The following is a 22,019-nucleotide window of genomic DNA, read 5'->3' as shown; positions in this document are numbered from 1 at the left end:
GTGTGTGTGCACAGATGGAACTCATGGGGATGCCACAGCCACCATAGCAAACACAAGAAGCAAAAGAGGGAATTGGTATGAGGCTGCAATGCTGCTGTCATTACCCCCACCAGCAATGACACCCACTTCATTCATCACTTGTCCCATCTGAGTGTCATTTGGTCCCTTCACAGTTGCAGCAACATTGGCAGTGTTTACATTCTTTGAAGAAGTTCCACTGTTGTTGTTACTGCTGTTGCCGTTGTGATCTTGGTGCTCCTTCTCCCAAGAGAGGTAATTGAGGTGCCGTGGTGGGATCTGTTGCTGACGCAGATGGAAGAACACTCTGTCCATCTGCGTTCCTCTGAGTTTCTGCCACTGCTGGGGCAGTGGGCTCTACTCCCTTGGCAGAGCCATCGTTCCGTTGTTTCACAGAATCTGAATGAGTGTCTTTCACTTCAGTCTTCTGTTGGTCCTCTGGCGTATTGGTACTGGCTTTCTTTCGCTCTTCTTCCATTTCCCGTTTTTCCTGCTCTTCGTCTTCCTTTATTCTCTTTTCCTCACCCTCATCGTACACGATGGGGAAGTTAGTGGGGCTCCCCACGTCAGTGCACACCTCAGAGTACTTGGGACACAAGATGCTTCCAAGATCGAACACCGAGCTATTCTCGACATCAATCCTCCCAGCATCACTGCATTTATGCCATTGGACGCTATCCCTGTACCGCACCATTACTTCATTATCCCCACACTTCACTTCTGCACAAATGTCACCAACAGTCAAACCAAATTGGTTTGATTTTCTCAGTTTCAGCTTCTCACCCTTCAGACATCGTGATGTCTTTCCCACAATACTACCAGGCATCAGAGTTTCATTACCACTTTCACAACCTGTTGTATAAATAGGTTTAATAAAAGGATAACCATCCGTAAGGTCATAAATGCCACTGTGTGAAGATGTTCGATCGTTGAAGTATGCATACATTGGGAAGATATTTTGACGCTCTTCCAACGTCATCCCCTTCGCGCACCTCCCAAGTGCAAATCGGTTAGATGTGCACTGCAGAATCTCCTTGAGTTCTGTGCAGAACATATCAGTGTGATTCGTTATTATCGCCCCTTTCTCTGTCAGTTCACCCTTAAGAAACTTACAGCCAGCATCCTTACCCCAACTCATCGATTCTGCCATTTTGAAATTGGCACTGTAGAATGGCATAGAGTCAAATATTGCAAGTGTTAGTGTTGAGTAGTACGCCCCAGTAACATCAAGATCAATGGTATACTTACTCATCAACTCATCCTTCGCAATGCGACGCTCCCAGTGCAGGGGTGCCCCTTCAGGTAAGTCATTCTCAAAAGCCACTTTCTTTATTTCATCCTCATTAAGGCAACCATACTGATCTTTCATCTTCTCAAGAACAGTCTTGGATGTCACCAAACGAACGGTTTTCCTGTCACTTTTTTCCTCTTTAATAATATTATGCTTCTTCATCGTTTCAATTTCAAACCCAAGAGCATGTGCAATCTCATGTGCAGCATAGCGAATGAAATGTCTTGTTGCATCAATTTCTTTAGGGATGAATCTAATCAAAGCAGATGTAGGGCGGCCCTTTGTATTTTTAGAGCAGATTTGCACAGGTTTATACGATTCTGTAACACCGACATAGAGCATAAAATCAGCATCGGAAATACCTTTTAGATGTTTCTTGGGAATTGAAGCATGTGGGCAGTCGGTCAAGAAAGGAGGACTTCCATTAAAAGATAAATTCAACGTTCCCTCCACATGCTCAACACTGAGCCGTTCACTGTGCAACTTGAGAGCAGCAGGAAGGACTTCTCTTAAAAGTGTCTTTCTCCTTTCCGGCGTTATTCGGGTACTCATCACGCATAATTTTTCCTCAATCTCAAGTTTGAATCCAGATATTTCATCATCTTCATTTTCAGCCAAAGAATCATTTCTCAACCGTTTACAGTACGACAACACCCTATCAATTTCTTTGGCAGAAACGGCAAAACGAATGGGTTTAAACCCCCTTTTTTTCTCCTCAAGAGCAGCTCCAGGATCAGGAACGGAAACAGCAACGGTGTACGCATCCCAGGGACCCTGTCCTTTCTGTGGTAACGTCTGCACAACATCAGTTGCAATGCACCCGTAGACACAACACAGCAATAGCAGCGCAGTGCACAACAGGCGATGCATGTAGATGTTTTGATTGTTTACTCACAAGAGTGCGTTTGTTTGTGTATAGCTTTGTCATAAATACAAGAACAGAAATGAGAGAAAAAAGAGACGACATGCAATGAAAAGGAGAAACAGCGATGTTGGGCGCAGCCCAAGATCATGTTGACCATCACCGACACACCGACACAAACAATGTAGAAGAGGAACACTCGGCATCCCCACCAACTCCCACTGGCAGCACAACACACACGGACACAACACTGCTGCCCCACTCGACTCTCCAAGTGCGGTCTGCACTCTTCCCTGCACACAGTTACCCAGTCACGGCAGTGCAACAAGCAACAGTCGACTCCACACCCACACACGGCGCAGGTGGAACCCTTCCGCACATCACAATCCACATCAACAATAGCAATATCAGTAATAGTAGTAGTAATAATAGGAGCTGCTGAAGTACTGCGAGGCGGTGCAGCACCCCTGATCCCGCGGCCAACCCCACATGCAACTGTGCTTGATACTCACCTGACCCACGCAGTGGACACCCGTCTGGTGCAGCGCAGCATCAGGAAGGCCTTGAGCATCCTTCCTGCCAAAAGAAAACAACAGGGAGGTCAAGAACACGCAAAACAACTCTCCGCATATCCTATGCCTACAGCGTCAGACACCACATGCACTGGCAGAGAGAAGCCAAAGGTACAGCACGCCCAATCAACCCTAGCGGCACTCCGAGGGCACAGACCACACACACACAAGTTACCCCAGCGCACACCTCGTCCAGGAAAACACACACATGCAGTAACAAAAAAAAAAAAGAAAAAAAAAAGACAGAACAGGAAAAATGTAGAGAAAATCATCCTATTATTAAGCAGCAGCAACATCCATTCACTCTCACACATATTGCCTCTTTCTTTATTCTTATTCTTATTATTGTATTTTTCTTCACAATGCTAGTTGGCCTTCTCTGTTGCCGTCTCCCGTGTTGCCACAGGAGGAGTATCATCAACAGGGCCAGTCACGCTTACTTGAACACACGGCCCTCCAGCACCGGCTTCGGGATCGTTGGGCCCTCCCAGCACAGATAGTCCGTGATGCGGTCCCGCTGCGCCGCCACGTCGGGGAGCTCCTCCCAGTCGAACAGCTCCGTGTCCTCCACCTCACGCACAATCTCGGGCATGCCCTTGCCGCGGAACACCCACATGCCCACAATGTCGTGCTTCTTCTCCTCGCCAATGATGAGCGCCACACCGAAGGCGTACTTGCGTGTGTGCTCCATGCGCTGGAACCACCCGCGGATGAGGTTCGCCGTCATGAACTGCATCTTGTTGTCCTCGTTGTACTTGTAGCGGCACCAGAAGGTCGTGTAGCCAGCGGGGTCGTAGTGCTGGAAGAAGTACGGCGCGGCGACGGTGCGTGTGTCCGTGTTGCTGTACTCACGCTTGAACGCATCCAGCACAAACGGGCTGGGTGGCAGCTCGTCCAGCGGGTTCGGCTTCTTCTTCTCCTTCGGCGCCTCCTCCTCGTCGTCCCCGTTGCTGGCAGCGGCCTTCGGCTTCTTCTCCGCCTTCGCCGGCGCCGTGTCCTTCTTCTTCTCCTCCTTCACCGGCCCGAACGTCGCGCCCTGCGCCCGCAGCACCTCCACCGTCTTTGGCTGCTGCATCACCGTGTTGTACAGGCGGTACGCGTTCTTGTACTTCCGCGTCAGTGCCTCGCCCTCGGCACGGTTCAGGCGGTAGTGCCACTGCAGTGCAAACGCCACGGCAATGTCGGCAACCGTCATGCGCTCGCCCACGAGGAACGTGCGGGTCTCAAGCCACGTGTCCAGCCCCTGCAGCACCTCGTGCACGCGGTCCATCGCACCGGCGTCGAGCGGCTCGCCTCTGAAGACGTGGCGCAGGAACGGCACCACCGCCGCGTCCAGCTCCGTCGCCGCAAAGTCGAGCCACATGTCCACCTGGCTGCCCTCGAACGGCGTGCGGCCGTACAGGAAGCTGCTGCTCCGGTCCACGCGCGCAATGTGGCGCAGGATCGCGTTCGACTCGAAGATGTACCCGTCCTCTGTCTGCAGCACGGGGTAGCGGCCGCATGGGCTGCAGTTGCGGCAGTACTCCGCCGTCTCGTTCTCGCGTCCGTACTCGCACGGCTTCAGCGTCACGGGCACGTTGGCGAGGGCCGCAGCAACCAGGATCTTTTGCGTGCGGGCGTTCTCGGGGTTCACTGCAGACCACAGTGTTAGCGTCATTTTGTGTTAATTAGCGGTTTGATCTCGCACAGCATAGGAAAACAATAATGAGAGGGATAGAGAGAGAGAAAAAAAAAAAAGAAAAGGAAAATGGAAAATATGGAAAACAAAGAATAGGCGGGCACAGAGAATTATGGAAAGAAATTATTAAAATGCACGATCAGTATTGTCATTGTAATGACCATGTGAAACTGGAGTCGAATTGTGTATCGGTAATCATGGCCTAATGTGGATCGTTTCGATTGAACTGGTGTTGTGTTGGATGTGTTCTAAATCTACACGCCCATACGTGGTGGAAAAGAACAGTGTTTCTTCGGGGTGGCAGTTATGGTAAGAGGTGAAGTGGTATTCAGTAGCTTGATATCGGTAACCTTTACGTTATTTTTTGCTGGGAGTGAGAGCAGAATAAATAACGTTCTAAAGTGAGCGTAAGCAATAGCAGTAAAATCATAAAGGAAAAAAAAGAAGTCATGAATTAAAGACAAAGTGTCCTGTTTATCAAAAAAAAGATATTTATTCAGTCTGTTTTAAGATGTTTTCTTTTTACTGTTTCACCGTTAGTGTTGCACCTTGAATTGAGTCCCTTAATTAATTGGGTTCTTCTCTATGTTTTGTCAGTGTTGTTGTCTTTTCTACAGTTCCTTCAGATGTTAGTGGATTCTTTTGCTGTAGAAGTAGTTCGTTGGCACGACGATGTGCACGCTTTTCCGCATGTGTCCTGTTTGTCCGCCGTCGGCGGGGTTTCTTGCCTGGCATCTGCTGATTCTGTTTTTCTATGTCGGGCGTGGATTGCTTGGTACTTCCCTCAGTCGCCCCTAATGAGTCTACCACGGATTTTTCTAGATGTACAGGTGTTACACCGGATTCAATAGATGCGATAGAACTTTGGCATCCAGTTTGAATTCCACTGCAGTTGTGAATATCGTTATTGCTACTGCTGCTGATGATGATAGTGTTGTTACTATTATTATTATTATTATTATTATCTTTGTTATCATGAGCCTGCTCACTCTTGCGAGCAGTACCTGTCACGTATCTAGAAGAAAAGGCATTTTCCGCGCCAGTTACAAAGGAAAGGTAACTTGAAATCCCCAACGAGCGCGTAAAGTTAAAATAACGACTTCGCAGATGAGATCTAAAGAGTGAGATATTATTAATGGGTACGGCAGTGTCGGTACAAGGTTCTGGTGTCATGTTTCCACTGCAGTCTATAGACCCTCCTACATTAATATTAGTAGTACTATTAGTAGCAATGGGTGTGCTGTGGGAACAGTCAACAGATCTTAAAACGGGGGGTGTAACTAGCCTTTTAATAGCAGTACTATTTGCATTTGTATGTGATATTTTTGTCATGGAGGCAGAGAATTGATGTATTTGTAAGTTCCCTCCCAGCTCTTGCTGTTGACGAAGACGGGCAATTAGCACGCGCTCCATATCAACATCTACCGCTGTTTTTCCCTTACAATCACCCGTTGTAGAACCACACAAACCATCCCTTGGAACAATAGTAACAAAGGGTATTTCCAGTGGTGGAGGCCTGACTAACTTACCCGAGCGTGCAAAAGAAGCTTTACGTTTCTCTGCAATATTTGATTCTACCAGGACAGTCTTAACAGCACTATCATCCTCTCGTTCTCGCCATGCATCAGGATGTTCTATTCGACAGATTTCCCTCTCTCTTTCATTGACACCACCACGGTTCACACTACCCAGGTTACTTGTACCAGTAGCAACATCAACACCAGTAATACTACTACTACTATTAGTATTAGTATTCGTAGGTCTCAACCAAAGGGATTTTGTTCCGTTACTTTCCTTTTGTCGCCTTTTTACTGTTGTTTGTAGGAGTACCAATTCACTGTCGGTGTGCATGGGGCAATTAGGCGACACAGGGTCTGGAAATGTGTGCACTGGAATTGTCTCGCGCAGTGCGAGTAACTCCTCTCGTGTGTACTGTAGACGTTGTGACATCTTCCCTGAAGCTAGTTAAATCAAAGAGACACACACTTTCTTTTCCTATATGCAAATATATTATTCTTTATATATTCTTTTCGTCTCTATTCTCCGTTTATATCCAGTCGTCGTCGTCCTTGTTTTCCTTATTATTTATTGTTGCGTCTTATTCTCTTCTAATGGTGTACTACCCCAGCGTCTTTGGTAATGGGATTTGACCACAAAAAACAAATGGGGAAAAACGGAGAGAAACAACAAAAACAGTAGAAATGGGAGCAGGAAGTAACTTCCACTGCCCACAGACTAACTGTTCTTTCCCTCTATTTCTTTTTTTTTATTTGTTTATTTGGTGTTTTATTGCTCTTGTCAACGTGACAACAACACCCCTTTGCCTTACTCTTTACCTTGTTGATTGGCACCACTGTCTGTCCAAAAACACAGTCGGGTAAAGAGGTAAAGAGCTTATCAGAGAAAAGTACAGTAACAATAGAGAATGATAGGAAGAGAGTAGATAAATATAAGGATGAAGCGGTGAATACCAGAAAGAAAGAAAAAAAAAGACACGAAGGGAGAGTAAAAGAAGATCTAGACACAAATACATGCCTGTATGTATGTATATATATATATATATTAGTAGGGGATGTATGAGAATAAATGCAGTAACGGTTTATGTATGTATATATCACACACACACACTATTCTCCATCTCAATGTCTATGTATATGTGGGTATGTAATGTTGTACGTCAGTGTATGGCAATGAAGAAAAACACATACGAAGACATATACACATCCATACACACACAAAGAGAAATAATAAAAAAAAAGAAAGAGAAATAGAAAAAGACATACACACATACACAGTAAGTGAAACAGGAGAAAAACAAAAGAGCAGCAGTTTCCGTGAATGTACGAAGAATACCACAGTATCACAGATCTGCAATTTTTTTGTTTTCTTCCGCTCTTTCCATTACTCCTCGTTCTGAAACTGACGGAAAAAGGAATACGAAGAATAAGAAGAACAACACTACTACCAGCAACGTCAACATAAGAATAAAATTAAAATAAAAGAATTGGTTGAATTATAAACAAGTAAGAAGAAGAGCATGAACCAAAAACACATATAAATATATAGAAAGAGTGATATACACCTTTAGCAGAGAAAAACACCTCTGAGGAAATATTCATCACTATCTTTCTTGTTCTATACTTGTTCTATTTCTCATATGAACACAGAGAGAGAAAGAACCAAAAAAAAAGCATGACTGAGTGTGGTTTTGTGTTCCTCTTTTATATAGAGTCAAATACACACAAAGAATCACCCATGCCTCTCCACATACAAACACACACACATATGCACATACACATACACACCACCATCATCATCATCCCGACCACTACCACAAGTATCGTCATACAAATAGAATGAAATGAATTACGATCAAGGGGAAATAACGACAGACCTGGACATGAGGGTGACCCATTTTTTTTTCTTTTTTGAATGATAAGTGAATGGTTACTAGGGGAAACCATCTGTAGGGTTGTTTTTATTTTATTTTTTTTTTTTTGCTCCTTTTCATTGACTTTCTGTTTTCTCTTCTTCACTTCTAACGTGTGAGTTCATTTTTTTTTTCTTTTTGATTCATTTCATTATATATTTTTTTGTTTTGTTTTGCTTCTTTTTTTGTTTAAATCGTGTTGGTTGGAGCGTCTACCAAATCTAATTCAATTTATGTGTTTGTGTTGTCAGGTCAGACAATTGCCGTGAAATCGCGTGCAAGAGTACACCATCAGCAGAAAGGGTTCTGAAGAGCAGTAATAGTGTCATAACACCAATAGGCATAACAGTAGTAAAAGTATTAGGAAGAGGAAAGAAAATAAATGAAAGAAAAAAGATTAGTCTCCTATCTTTGGTTTGTATTACATAGACCTTTCTTTTTCTTTTATCCCTCCTTTCATTCTCGTCAAAAATAGACTCCTCTCAGTATTGCTTTTCACATGGGTGAAAACAACATATACAAACAAACAGACAAACAACAAAGCATATAAGAAAATATGTGTATTCTTTCATCTAACCGCATCGACACATATTCTAGTCTTTCATTAAAACATGTAGGAAGTTATAGTTCCTATATGTGGTGGAATGAAGAGCCTATCACTATTGTTGCTTGCTGTATTACCCTTTTTTAACACCTCACTTGTTGCGATGGGTGTTGTTATAATATGATTAGGGGTCAAAAGACTATAAGCAGATGGTGAGAATGGTGAATACCTCACTTGTAGCTTTTGTTGTTGTTGCTGCTGTAACTCCTTCTTCTCTGTTGTTGGCTGCTCAGGTGTGGAGGAAGCCAATATTGAGGCTGTATGCGTGTACAACTGTGATTGTGCATATGGCTCTCTTATCTCATTAGCGGAGAACCACCTTGATGGTGTTAACGTCGCCGCTGCTGTTGTACCTGTAGTGGTGGCAGCGCGATCCTCATCGTCGGCGGTCCAACTCCATAATCTTTCTACTTCTTCGTCCTCCCCACGCATGGCTGTGAAGAAATGCGATGCGCGTGTATCTGTCAACGTTTCTTCATATATATATTGCTGTTGTTGTTGTTGTTGTTGTTTCAGAGCGGCAGCAGTGGTGGCAACGGAGGCATCACGGGTAACGGGTTCATCTAGTGTGGTCCCATCAACTTCATCCAAAAAGGCCGTACGGTATGAAAAGAGCGTACGATTTGTTGCAAACTTCTCTTCTTCTTGTTCTTGTTCCATGTGTGTATCCAACTCCACATCTTCCATAAAAGCATCAAGAAGGTTCTTTGGTGGTGTTGCCCCGGGTGATTGCCACTCCGGTGATCCCGCAATACGCATACGGGCGAGAAACGCCTTTTGCAGTGAACGCAATGTCTCCCGCTCCGTATGACTAATCGTCACACAAACATCATCCACATCATTACGGGCATCTCCATCAGCGGTGGGTGTCACTTCTCCCGTGTTGTCCACCGTAAAAGGTAAATGATTTAAATTGCAAGATTGCTGTTGTTGTTTAGATGACCATGATGATAGTGGGGATGATGGAGATGATGATGATCCCTGCTGTACCACCTCACGAATACCATGTAACATTGCACTTACATCTGCATCATCCTCATCATCGTTATTATTATTATTATTATTATCATTATGGTTGGTGGAAACAACTCGCACAGCACTTCCAGTAAAGTATGCACCATTTTCTCTGTATCCACTTATACCTCCTCCTCCTACTGCCGCTTCAGAGTTATAATACTGAAGCTGGTATTTCGGTTCTTGTTGTTGTTCTGCGGTGTATGTATTTAGGTATGGGAATGAACCCACACCTTCCATCTCACTACTGCCATCACCAGCAAGAACCGAAATAGCAGGAGGAAGAGACATGAGAGTAGAGGAAGATGCACCAAGTTCATGATAATACATCTGCTCAGCATACGAAGGGTAACCACTATATCCAAAGTACTCTGTTTGTGCAGAATTCGTCATTTGTTGTTGTGTATAACAGTAGAAATCATTGAGGAATGATTGTTGTTGCTGTTGTTCCTGTAGCTGTAGTACATCACCACCGGTTCCTGGTATTACTTCCATTGGATTCCCATCATGTCTGTTTCTTCTTGCTGGATCAAAGAAATCTAATTTTCCACCCCGTGAGGAATGACACAAGATGGCCTGTAAAACCTCAAGACTGTCAGCTGGCAACTTTCCTGAATGAATCAACGACATTACATGAGCCTGTACAGCACGGAACCCATCAAATCCACCAAAAACATGTTGTTGTTGTTGATCACCAGGAAGAAATTCATTCTTCCTCATTGTCATCATTGGAGAGATTTCTGCGCCGCCACCATAACTCCCTCCTCTCTCTCCCGTAATATTGGTCTGCTCATTACCCTCAAAGCGAGAAGGGAATCGTTTGTTAAAGTGATGTTTTCCACCAATTTGTTGTTGTTGGTGGTGGTGTTGTGACGCATACATGAAAAGAATACGACTGACCTCTTCAATGGTTTTTGCATCTCCACCAGTGACACTCTCTTCAGCAGTACCATTACGCTTTGCACGGAGGTCCTCTAGGGAAACACCAGTTACCACCTTAGTGATAGTGCTGTTTGGTTTGGGCCGCCGTCGTACTGATGTTCGATTCACTGGGCACTTTTCACCTACTGAATTTGAGGTCTCACCTCGAACAGGCACAACTACAGTTTCTGCTTGCTTTGGTTTAACCTTTGGTGTTATTATTGTTGTTGCTGCTGTTCCTGTTGTTGTTGTTGTTGTTTCAGTTGCTGCAGATGTGGAATCTTGCAGCATACCAAGCCGCTGAGCACGACGGCCACCACGTCTACCTCGCAGTGGTGGTTCATCTATTGTTCCAAGAACAACAGGGTCAGAACTAGCAGTAGTAGTAGTAGTATTAGTAGTAGAATTATTATTAGTAGCAGTATTAGTATTATTAGTAGTGGTCGTACTAGTTCCAGTTACCTTATTGTTCTTCTTATTTCGGCCACTTTCGGCTGAGACAACGCTGGCAAACGTCATTGGAAATTTGGTTTTCACTGGGGGATTCATCTCCTCTGAATATGAGGTATATATATATATATACTATTTTATTATTTTTTTTTGGTTATTTTTTTGTGCCTGTATGTATATATAGCTTATGATTTGCGTATTCACTCGCGTTTTTTTTTTCCAGTTCGTGGGTATGTATGCGCTTGTGTTTATGCGTGTATGTGTGGTACTCTAGTCCTACCTGCCTCTCAAGAAGAATAAACAACAAACAAACAAACAAGCAAAGGAAGGAAAAAATAAGAGGATATCTATGAAAGAGAGAGGGAGAGCTTCATAGCAAAAACAAAAACAAAAAAGCCTCTACACACACAAAAAAAAAAAACTAATGAAAAACGCTCACATCATCATCACAAACAACACCTCTTTCACTCTTCATCACTCCTCACCTCCGTTATATAGGTACCAAGCTTCACTTTTTCCTTCTTGCTTATTTACCCATAATATATTTATGTGTGTGCAAATTATGGGAGCATTGGCTTTGGTGTTCCTGCCAGTTCTAATCGCTCATGTGTACCACCGGTAAACTTATCCATGACTTTTCCAATACGTGTTAGTTTCGTCCACTGCCGCATGGCCCCATCTAAAATCCACTGCCTTACACGTCCCTGCAACAATCCCCATGTTGTTGCATCACTCTCAACAAGTAGAACAGGCCATGTAAACTCCATATTCCGGAAACGCTTGGGAATCATAAGTGTGTACATTCCCAAAAGATCCCATAATGGGTCTGGCTTGTGACGTGTGAAGGTGATAAAGAGAGTAACACGTGAGAATCGCGCCTGATCAATAAAGAGAATCACAGGTGCCCTATCACCTCTAATTGCGTGGGAAAAAGGAGACGGAACAGCGGCATTAGAAGTACCAGGAGCCGTCAAAGAAGAAGGAGTAAGAGTAGTAGTACCAGTAGCCACAGTAGCAGTAGCAATACTATTTCCAGAATCAGGGCGACGAATATTATTTAGTACCTCTCGTGAAAAGGCGTGCCGTGATAAAGAAGTTAATATGAGTAAACTTCCCGCCGATGTAGAAGAATTACCACCACCACTACTACCGCTATTATTAGTATTATTACCACCACTAATAAGTGGTAACAATAATAATAAATCTTGCAACTCATACCACAATGAGACGACAAAGTGATCTGAAACATCCAAAGCGAAGGGAGAGAGTATGCAGGATAACTCTGTCACTCGTTTCACACCTCCTGCACATCTTACCGCAGCGTATACTACTTGAAAATCCTGTTGAGGTACCTCCTCACCACGCCAGAAACAACGCAGGATACCACCCGTAACTTCTTCTCCAGAACTCGCACTCCCTGGACTCGCTCGGTGGAGAACCACAACCGTTGAAGGACCAGTATCCCTATCCCGCACATCTGCAACTTGTAATCGGTGTAACATCATAGAAAGTGTACTCGTGTTCCCCGCTTTCAGTGTCTGTAAATGCAAGTCACGTAGCATCAGTGAAACACGTGGACGAACATTCCCCATTCCCTCTTCTGTGAGCCATAGTACAAGTTCTAATGAAGGTGCAGAAAATGTATAACCCATACTTGTGTTCCATGCCTCATCGAAAGAGGCGTACATTGGAATTATTTCATCTGTTAAAAGAATTGTCATTCGTTCTGCGTCATGTACACTGGTAAATGCAACTACATGAAAAGGTGCAAGTATATTTTTTGTATCTTCAGAAGTAGCAGATCGTCGTACCTGGGAGGTCCCCCGTGAAAAGTCTACTTCAAACCACGCACCCTTATACCCAATAATATGAATTAAAATAACAGGAGCAGCTGTACGATAATTCTCCCATAAAAAGAAACGACCTTGACAAGGTGGTATGATGCTTCGACGTGAAGTTCCTTTTTGTCGTACAGCTATAGTAATACCTCGGGCACGATTCTGAATTAATATATTCGTAGCATGAAGAGTATCTATTACAACGGCTAATAGATTATTACCAGGTTGTACTATCACACTAAGACGGCCAGTAATGAATGCAATATCCTCGCCAGTGTAAGAAATTTCTGATGTCAAGGATGAAGAAGATGATCTTGATGATAAAGGTGTTTCTATTGTTGTTCCTGATGACCCTGTCACCAATGCTCCGTAGGCAACAGAGGGAATTCTTGTTGGCTGTTTTAATGTTGCCCATAAATTAAATGTTGCATGTCCTGGTTCATCCACAGACATTGGTGTCGTGCGGTGTGCCTCATAGAAATCTGAAAGATTAGTATCTCGTACGTTTTCACTAGAAAAGGAAGTGATAGATGGGACAGTGTCTTCTAGTGTATCTTCAAATGCAACAAAATTTCCAACCGCCGTTCCAATACAACTAAAATGGTGCTCTCCTGGTCGAAGAGTTACTGGTGGAATATAACTAGCATCCAATGTCTCCAATTTCGTTATGTCTTCGCTTCTTCTTCTTCTCTTTGTTGTTGTCGTTGTTGTTGTTGTAGTTGTAGTGTTGGTAGTAGCAGTATTCTTATCCCTATCCTCTGAGACATTACCCCATGATGATGATAATAATGCTCCCTTCCCCTGCTTCTTCTTCTTCTCCTTATCCTTATCGTTTGAACATGCAAAGTAAATCTTCAACCGCCTGGAGGTATTATTAACGAACACCCACCTTGGAGTAAGTAGTAGCACCACTGGTCTCCCCTCCTGCACGCGTGGAAACTGTATCACATAGTTGCAGCTTCTCGTAATGCCTGCCTCTCGCCGTGAGGACTCCACAATGCCGTGGGCGCCCGGATGGGTTGGAATCTCCGCCGACCAGCCGCCATCGAGCCCCAGCGTGAGAGAGACGCCGGGGACCTCCACCGAGCGGCAGCCGACGGGGAAGGGCACGCCGGTGGAGGGTGGGATGCCGGTGTTCGACATCTGCCCGGCGGCGGGCCGGCGGGGGGACCCGGTGTCGGCCAGCAGCACCGGGAACTCCGTCAGATTCACCACCCACAGCCCCACCGAGAGCAGAAGGGTGCGGTGCAGCACAGAGACGCGGACGGGGAAGCGGCGGCCGGCGGAGTCGCGGAGGTCCACGACGGAGGCCTCGCGCCCCACACGCCGACGGAGCCGGGCACACACCCGCACAGGCCCATCAGCCCCCGTCCCGAGTGTCTCCCCACCCGTCTGGGAGAAGGAGAGGCTCAGGTGGAGGCTGGCGTCGTAGGAGCACTGAGATATGGGGAGTGAGCCTTGGTGAGGAAGAGAGTCATGGGCGGCAATTTTAATAAGTCGTCCTCGTGATCTCTGTCCACCAAGGAACTTCCAAAGTGAAGATTCACTACTTTTTCTTTTTTTTCTTCCTCCTCCCCCTCCTCCTCTATTGTTGGTGCTGTTATTGTTATTATTATTGGTACCGTCACGATTATCATTGTTTCTGTTAATTTCATCCATATCGTCATTTTCTTCACTATCGTAACTTTCACTACTGAAGGGTTCTTCTTGCCATAGCGAAAGCTTTACAGGGATACCAATGTGATTTATAACTGTCATACGAGGAAAGAGAACCACAACGGTTGATCCACTTTCTGCATATCGTCGTAACACTATGAATAGTGATACCGGTAAATTGTTGTATCGTGCGGTGCGTAAAGCTACATCTCCAGTTGGCTGAAAATTTAAAAATACACCACTTTCAAGGGACATTGTACTAAATGAAGCAATATAGAAAATATCGTTTAATGTAATACGAATTTCAACACGACTACAAGTTCCAGAAAGAGGGTACTCTGTGTTGGGTAAAAAAATCCAAAAGTCTTCACTTAACGGTGTTTCCTCGAACTCGCCAAAAATATATTGACGTACTTCAACAATCATTCCACTGGCATTATATAATGCGGTACGTGAATGTACACGAACAACTACTAATCCTGCTTCATCCGCAGTTACACAAGAAGATCTTACAGAATGTGCAAATAAAGGTACTGATCTTGAATTATTACTTATAGAAACAGAAGCAGAAGTAGTACCTTGCAAGTGTATACTAGGTTCTGGTAAAAATGTTGGATTATTCATATAATTATCCTGCGTTTCTACACATGACATTACTACAAGGAGGTCATCTATAACAAGACCTACAGCATGTCCATATTGTAACTCACTTACTACAACACTAGAATGACGCATATCTCTGTGTAATCCTTCATCATTGCGAACATGTCTTCCATGTTTATCCAAGGTAATACAATAGCGTGGATAGAGGTAAAGTCGAATTTCATCCGATTTATTATATGGAATAGTAAGATCTACTGCAGTACAAGAAGGAAGCGGAACAATTTCACCTTGATCCATATCTTTAGCAATAAAAAGATAAAAAACATCACTGAAGGTGTTAATGAAACGATGTGTCGCATTTCCTGGAGAAAAGGCACTACATGATGATGATACGCAAGATGCTAGTTTATCTTGATCAAGATCTTGTCTCATGGCTAACCGTAAACCCATCCATTGTCGGTTAATATGTATCAGCTTAGAAATTAATAAATGTGAAGTATATACAACCAAATCATCACACTGTAAACGAAATTGTGTGGTTCTAGTCTGTTTTAACCATGAATGAACTGCTTCAAGTGTTATAATTGCGTTAGCTGGTATAACAGTATCCCATCGACCCTTCCCATAAACTCGAACAAAGAGTTGTTGATGTTGCAATAAGGTAGTTCTGCTTTTACCAAACATAGTTTCCTTTAATACAAGATCTGATAATGTTACCTGTAATAATGGATACTTTAGACTTCCTATTGTCACATCCATCAAGGGTGAAAATGCTGCTAAAGAAAATTTGGGTTTTACGTGCCGTTCATCGTCACCCTGCGTTTCCTCTGTATAACGAAGATCTATTTCATCTTGGTAGTTTCCTCCACTTTCAGCAAAACTTTTCCATCCTATAATTCGTTGAATCTGAAGTTCAAACTCGCGCTCTGCAGGAGAATATCGGAATAATGTAATGTGAGGCATAATATTAGTTACCTCTTGTAATATAGAATTCAGTAGTAATAAATCGTTTATCATAACATATATAACGATTTTATTCAATGAAAACGCAAAGTCACGGCTTTCAGAACAACTAATAGAAATAGTAATGGGGTTAATTATGTTATTTTCTACTATTGCTGCTGTTATTGTTGTTAATAGTTGTAGTTGCTGTTGAAGATTAGTGTTTGTTGAAGTAGAATCAGTAGTTCGACCAATAAGAGTGAAATCACTAATAGAAGCTTCACCGTTTTCAATTAACCCATTACGTAAAATAATATTAGCTTCAATAGCAAGAGTTGCTTGAAGAGTTCCATATTCTCCTTTAGAAGACGCATATACGGAAACATAAGCAATTTCCAGAGATAGTTTCCATCGCCGAATATCTTTATTTATTTTAGGAACATACTTTTGTTCTTGTAAAATACATCTTTCTGATGTGGTGTAACGTATATTACGAGAAATGATATAACTACCCTCACCTACTGCCATAAAAGGTAATAATAAAACTTCCTCTCCCATACGCTCTACTCGTCGCAACTGTTTTTCTCCTGAAGCAAACCACGGTAAAACAAACCGACCACCAGAAAAAGTTAAAGAAAGTCCTCCATCTACAATCATAACAATATCAGCACCAGTCCGTCTGCGGGAAGGCTCTATAATAATAGAGTGTCCATTCATCTCCACATGAATATTGTTACTATTTGCACTAGAAAATACTAATACAAAACCACCATCACGAGTAAGTAGTATATCATGAGTTAATTCCCATAAACTTGTATTAATAGTAATAACAGTCATTTTACTTTTTTTCCCTGTATATTGTTGAAATCTGATATCGGTATTTGGGGGTATCGTTACCCAATAGAATGGTCCAATTTCTTCTGCTGGGGATTTAATAAGTACATCAAAGCAACTTAAAATAGAAAGAGCGTCAAGTTTCATTATCACAGACTCTATAGCGCACCCTACTTCAGGCAATTCATTTTTAGAAGTAGTTACAGGTGAGTAATCAAATTTTAACCCACAAATAGAAATTATATCTGATTCACGATTACAACCTACTTTCGCCTCTCGCAAGATAAAGGAAATCATATTTGAAAATAACTGAAATACCATTTGATTTATATTTAACCAAACTACTGGCCTTATTTCACTTTCAGAGATACTTCCGTCTTGATCTCCATTTACAGTTATTGTCAGTTTAGTAAACTCTATAGAGAAGCGCTGGGTAAATGAAGTATCACCACCAGGTATTGAAGATTTTCTTGTATTACTATGTAAAGATTTATTACCTTTTACTTCAGAAATAGAAGTTTCTATAATAGGAGGTATTATTTCAGTTGACACATCTGTTTCGGTAGAAATCTTACCTTTTTCTAATGCCAGCCTCACGGGATCTTCTCTCTTACACTTTAAGTGATATCCAAATAACTCAAATAGATGCAGATAAGTAGAACCAGATAAGATTGAATGAATTGGTCTTACTACTACACGGATTTCATTATGTGCAGGTATATGTGTCGTAATAGAAAATGTTTCAATAATAGGTACCGTTTCAATAGTCTTATCAAAAAACAAGACAGAAGGTCCTTTTTCAATTCTATCACTTTTAGAAGGATTGGTAAACCATTTTAATACTAGACTACCATTATTTAAAATTGTAGCTCCATTACTTGTCAAGGTCAAACCAATAAAAGAAGAATGTAACCTTCCCTGAAGTTCGTTAATTCGACTTTTCCATGTAAATCCAAAATGAGCTTCTGATATGACAACTTTCATAAAATTTTGATTGTTATTAGATGAAAGAGAACCATCTTCTTCAGGTAATGATGATGACAATACTCTTGAAGGTAATGATGGAACACAAGAAGAAAGAAATGCATAAAGGGTTGCAAACTCCTCTGATAACAAGGGTAATCTTTCTTCAGATATATGTAGAAAGATACTACCTATTGACAACAATGAACTACCAATAGCAAAATTTTTAGTTAATGTTATAGAATCTCCCTCCATCTGTCGATTTCCAAAGATTTCTAGTATAGCTCCAACGAATCTAATAGAATCAAGAAGATTCCATAACTTTGGTACTCCAATATCTTCATTCATCTTCAACAACTCATCACATAAAAAAGAAAATCCTGTTGCATTTATCACATATCTTTCATCCCGAAATATAGCATTTATATTTTCCCATGATACAAAAGCAACTGCAAAGGAATATGAAAATACCACAAATGGTGCAATACGAACTTTCATTAATCGTTCCCGATGTGAGACAATTGGTACAGAAGAATTAGATTTCGTTGAATTATCAGAAAAAAACGCAATTGCAATTAAAAAAAGATTAAATGCTTCTTTAAAAGAAATAAGAATTTGGTTATTACTACCAATATGAAGATGAGGTTCTGTTATCTCTTGAAGATTTAAAATCTCTGATAATGGTAATTGAGTATTTTTTATCGTTACTGTAATATTCTCTTTAGGTGACTGTGTATGGTAGTCCACACCATACTTTACATCAAAAAGAATAATGTTACCATTTAAAAATATATCAGGAACAAAATTATATGTTTCTTGTATCATTATTTTTGGTAATTTCGCAACCAAACATATATCAGTTGACATACACTTGGTAAAGCCATCGTACATCCATGTAACTCTGCAATAAGGAATACTAGATCTTACATGAGTATGATTACTTCTTTCAGTAGAAAAATCTAAAGAAATCTTACCCCATGGATAGTATAATGCTATAATATTCTTTATTTTTATATAAATTATATTTTTTTGTGACCAAAAAGGAACACTATATACAGAAGAACAAGGTGTACGTAACCCAAAATGCAATCTAGAACCAATACTCTTCAATCTATATAATGGGGAACCAAATTCGTTAAACTGACGTAGAAATTCTTGTAATGCAGGTAAGTAAAACGTAAAAAAACGTTCAGAGGTAAATATAGTTGTTTTTAAGGTAATATAACGATTTTCTTTCTCTAATATACTAGGAGGCTTCCATTCCATAACTGCTTTAAAGGTTTCTATATTTGAGTTAGAAGGAAGCATTAAAACGTATTCATCAACATGACAAGAACAATAATTTCCAACTTTGATTATGACATTCATACGGGTGTCACTAAAACGTTTTATTTCAATTATAAGGCTATTAAGATCTTCACAATTAAAAATAAAAGGTGCCCTCCATGTACATAATGATTCTCCAATAACAGCAAAAGAAACATTTCCACATGAAACAATAGCTTCAATAGAAGGGGTTTTCAAATTTTCATCATAAAACGTAGGAGTACTCTCTTCAGCTGGAAAAAACAGTAACCAGACAAGGTCATTTAAAAACTCTAGTAAGGTAAGAATATTAGTATCAAGAACAATATTACCTTGTTCAAAGGATGTACAAATTACAATACTTGCCTTGGAATCCTTTAAAGATTCTCCTAATAAATAACACTCACTATGATTTCCCCAAGACATAATCACATTCATACATCCTATATTTAGCAAAGAATCATAAGACATATTTATACAATTCATAGTAAAGAACTGATTTGTACCTAATTTTCCATACAAAGTAAATTCTTTTAATTGAAGAGTTGTACATTCCCCCATTATATCAATAATAAAAGAAGAAGATTTAAATTCCCACAAACTTATCCCTTCAATCCTATTTGGTGAATTTTCTTGCTTCATCCATATTGGAAAATCTCTCAAGAGGAACATAACATCCCAAAACAAACCTTTCAACTTGTAAAAACTCAACAAAACTCCTGAAATATAGGACTCTTCCAAAACCAACGTTACACCATTATCAGAAAATAGTGTAAGATTAGTAAGAATAATAAAAGGAGAATTGTTATTATCGCTGATAAAGAACTGAGAGCACCTTAAAGGTAACATGATATCTAAATCTTCAATAGAAACCTTTAACTCTCCAAAATTCAGAATAAAGTTTTGAATACGTAAATTTTTTTTAAATTTCAGACTCATTGGTGTATCTATCCTAGAAGAAGGAGAAGAGATAGTAGTATTCAATATATTTACCATTTCAAAGGCAGAATCATTACATATCATTTTCTTAACTAATAACTTATCATACCAAATTTGAACCAAACTCAAAGTTATTGATAGTTCTACATTATTAGATTCTTGTAAATAGGAAAGTATTATTCCCTCATTAACCTTAGATATACCTATAACATGACATATAGTTAATTCATCTCGTATCGAAGCTCCTGAATAAATTCGAGCCGATGATATTGAGGATATAGCATGTAATGTTGTACTTGAGTAAGTCAATATTAGAGAGAAAACGTTAAATAATATCTTAAGAATGATATTTTTATCTTCAAGAATAACTAATAATTCAGGAAATTTGATATTAATCGATAAATCAATAGGTAAATAGGAACTATTCACGGTACCTTTTAGTACCTCTACCGCTGCTACTTTGTATGCCATGTTTTTGTTATATAAAGTATCACCATAGTATCTAGGAAAAATCTTTCCAAATAGATTAAATTGCTCCAAAGTGTATTTAGCTTGTTGTCTAAGTTGAATAAGAGATCCAATAGAAAGAGACTGAATAGCCTTTTTAACTCTTGGTGAATCTATATCTTCTTTACAGGTCCAGGGAGCCCCTAGAGAGAAAAGATGATACCTATAGTACTCTTCACATAGTAATTTCCACTCTTGGTAAAGATTCCAACTAAATTTACCTTTTCTCTTTGAACTAGATATATTTAATAAAACTCTATTAATGACATAATTCCACCATGCTGCACTAATTCCTTTATTTTCAGAGTTAGGCCTTTCTTTAGGTCTTATTTTAGAGTAAATATCTATTTCTGATCGTAACGAAAGAATCTCTTTGGTTATTATTAACAAGGTCTTTATTTTAGAGAGACTAAGATGAACCTTATTACAATAAATCATACCATAGTTACCAATAGAAAGGTTAGAATTATCATTATGTATAACACAATGTAATTCAATAAAAAAAGGTTTTAGAGTATAACCATAAGATCTGAGTTCCATTTCAATTTGATTATTTACATTTTTTTTATAATCTCCAATTTTTTTCATTGAATAAAAATTATCTAGAGATTTTGTACAGACATTAGAAGCCAGAGTAAGAGAAATGTCTTCAACGTTAATAGTACGATGATATTCATTTGAATCATTGGTAACAAAAACAGGTTTACCTGAGGCAGATACAGATGCGCAAGTAAGTTTGTTAATTATTATAGTAGCACTATTATAATTATTACCAACTTGAACGTAACGTAGGCGACAGTTCTTGACACTAATAGTAGTATTACGTAACATAAGTCTCTTAAGTCTCCCAAAGACTGGATAATGATCCTTTGATGCATCTATTACAGGTTTTGCTCTAAATCCTTCTAATAATTCAACTATATTCTCTTTGAGTCTAATCATTTCGTCTTCTTCGTTGTCGTCATCGTCGTCCTCGCCAGAAGGTGTAGCAGATCTTTTTGTAAATACAAGGAGAACATCCTCCAGTGAAACTTCACATTGTTTTGAATATAACTTCATCCAAGGTATCTTTATACGTAGTCTACCTATAACCCCACGATCAAAAGAAAAGTACGCCCTAAAATACCTTACAATATTGTCATCAAGTTCAACATTTTTTAATTCAATAAAATTTCGTAAAATATTCACAGAAAGTGAATCAGCATCCACTTTTTTAATTAAACCTTGTAAACATGTACTAATAAATGATGCCAAATACTTGGTAATAAACATTCAAGAAGACTTTATTTCCAAACATTAATTACTATTACACCATGTTATTTTTTTTCGTTTTAAACAAGGTATGAGTACAGGGATAAAGAAAGAAAAAAAAACAGAGAGAGAGAGATGGCAAGCAAATAATCATCAAGATGAATAAATAAATGAATGAATGAATGAAAAGAAAAAGATAAACAACACAGAAGAAGAAAGAGAGTTCATGTTCATTTTTGTCGTCATTTTCTTTATTCAACGAAAAGGAGCAAAACAAGAACAACAATAACAACAACGACAATAACAACGGCAACAAAAGCATATATATATATATATATATA

At 40.3% G+C, this 22,019-nt stretch overlaps 6 protein-coding genes across 8 annotated transcripts; all 6 read right to left on the bottom strand.

Annotated features, from left to right (window-relative positions):
- Positions 1 to 21: 21 nt before the first annotated feature.
- On the bottom strand, positions 22 to 333 carry LSM04_000670 (uncharacterized protein; the record flags this gene model as incomplete). Its single annotated transcript, XM_067338646.1, has 1 exon — positions 22 to 333. The coding sequence occupies one exon, from the start codon at positions 331 to 333 to the stop codon at positions 22 to 24; it is 312 nt and encodes a 103-aa protein (XP_067188609.1).
- A 456-nt stretch (positions 334 to 789) lies between these two features.
- Positions 790 to 2,179, bottom strand: LSM04_006967 (the record flags this gene model as incomplete). Of its 2 annotated transcripts, none has more annotated exons than XM_067338645.1 (2): positions 790 to 793; positions 1,128 to 2,179. In XM_067338645.1, 2 exons carry the CDS (start codon positions 2,177 to 2,179, stop codon positions 790 to 792), a joined length of 1,056 nt encoding a protein of 351 aa, XP_067188741.1. The 2 variants fall into 2 exon arrangements, with proteins under 2 accessions (XP_067188741.1, XP_067188740.1); XM_067338644.1 differs by having other exon boundaries at positions 1,128 to 1,861.
- Positions 2,180 to 2,474: 295 nt separating this feature from the next.
- On the bottom strand, positions 2,475 to 4,400 carry LSM04_004739 (Elongation factor 1B gamma; the record flags this gene model as incomplete). Its single annotated transcript, XM_067338643.1, has 2 exons — positions 2,475 to 2,707; positions 3,194 to 4,400. The coding sequence occupies 2 exons, from the start codon at positions 4,398 to 4,400 to the stop codon at positions 2,475 to 2,477; spliced, it is 1,440 nt and encodes a 479-aa protein (XP_067188688.1).
- Positions 4,401 to 4,988: 588 nt separating this feature from the next.
- Positions 4,989 to 6,371, bottom strand: LSM04_001182 (uncharacterized protein; the record flags this gene model as incomplete). Its single annotated transcript, XM_067338642.1, has 1 exon — positions 4,989 to 6,371. The coding sequence occupies one exon, from the start codon at positions 6,369 to 6,371 to the stop codon at positions 4,989 to 4,991; it is 1,383 nt and encodes a 460-aa protein (XP_067188623.1).
- Positions 6,372 to 8,455: 2,084 nt separating this feature from the next.
- On the bottom strand, positions 8,456 to 10,939 carry LSM04_005418 (uncharacterized protein; the record flags this gene model as incomplete). Its single annotated transcript, XM_067338641.1, has 1 exon — positions 8,456 to 10,939. One exon carries the CDS (start codon positions 10,937 to 10,939, stop codon positions 8,456 to 8,458), a length of 2,484 nt encoding a protein of 827 aa, XP_067188703.1.
- A 461-nt stretch (positions 10,940 to 11,400) lies between these two features.
- LSM04_008055 lies at positions 11,401 to 21,699 on the bottom strand (the record flags this gene model as incomplete). 2 transcript variants are annotated; one of them, XM_067338639.1, is made up of 1 exon in its annotated part: positions 11,401 to 21,699. In XM_067338639.1, one exon carries the CDS (start codon positions 21,697 to 21,699, stop codon positions 11,401 to 11,403), a length of 10,299 nt encoding a protein of 3,432 aa, XP_067188761.1. The 2 variants fall into 2 exon arrangements, with proteins under 2 accessions (XP_067188761.1, XP_067188762.1); XM_067338640.1 differs by having other exon boundaries at positions 11,401 to 12,561.
- Between the last annotated feature and the right edge of the window lie 320 nt (positions 21,700 to 22,019).

This window comes from Trypanosoma melophagium (genome assembly GCF_022059095.1).
Source record: "Trypanosoma melophagium isolate St. Kilda chromosome Unknown ctg35segment0, whole genome shotgun sequence".
Taxonomy (NCBI): domain Eukaryota; phylum Euglenozoa; class Kinetoplastea; order Trypanosomatida; family Trypanosomatidae; genus Trypanosoma; species Trypanosoma melophagium.
This window is presented reverse-complemented; position numbering and strand designations above follow the sequence as displayed.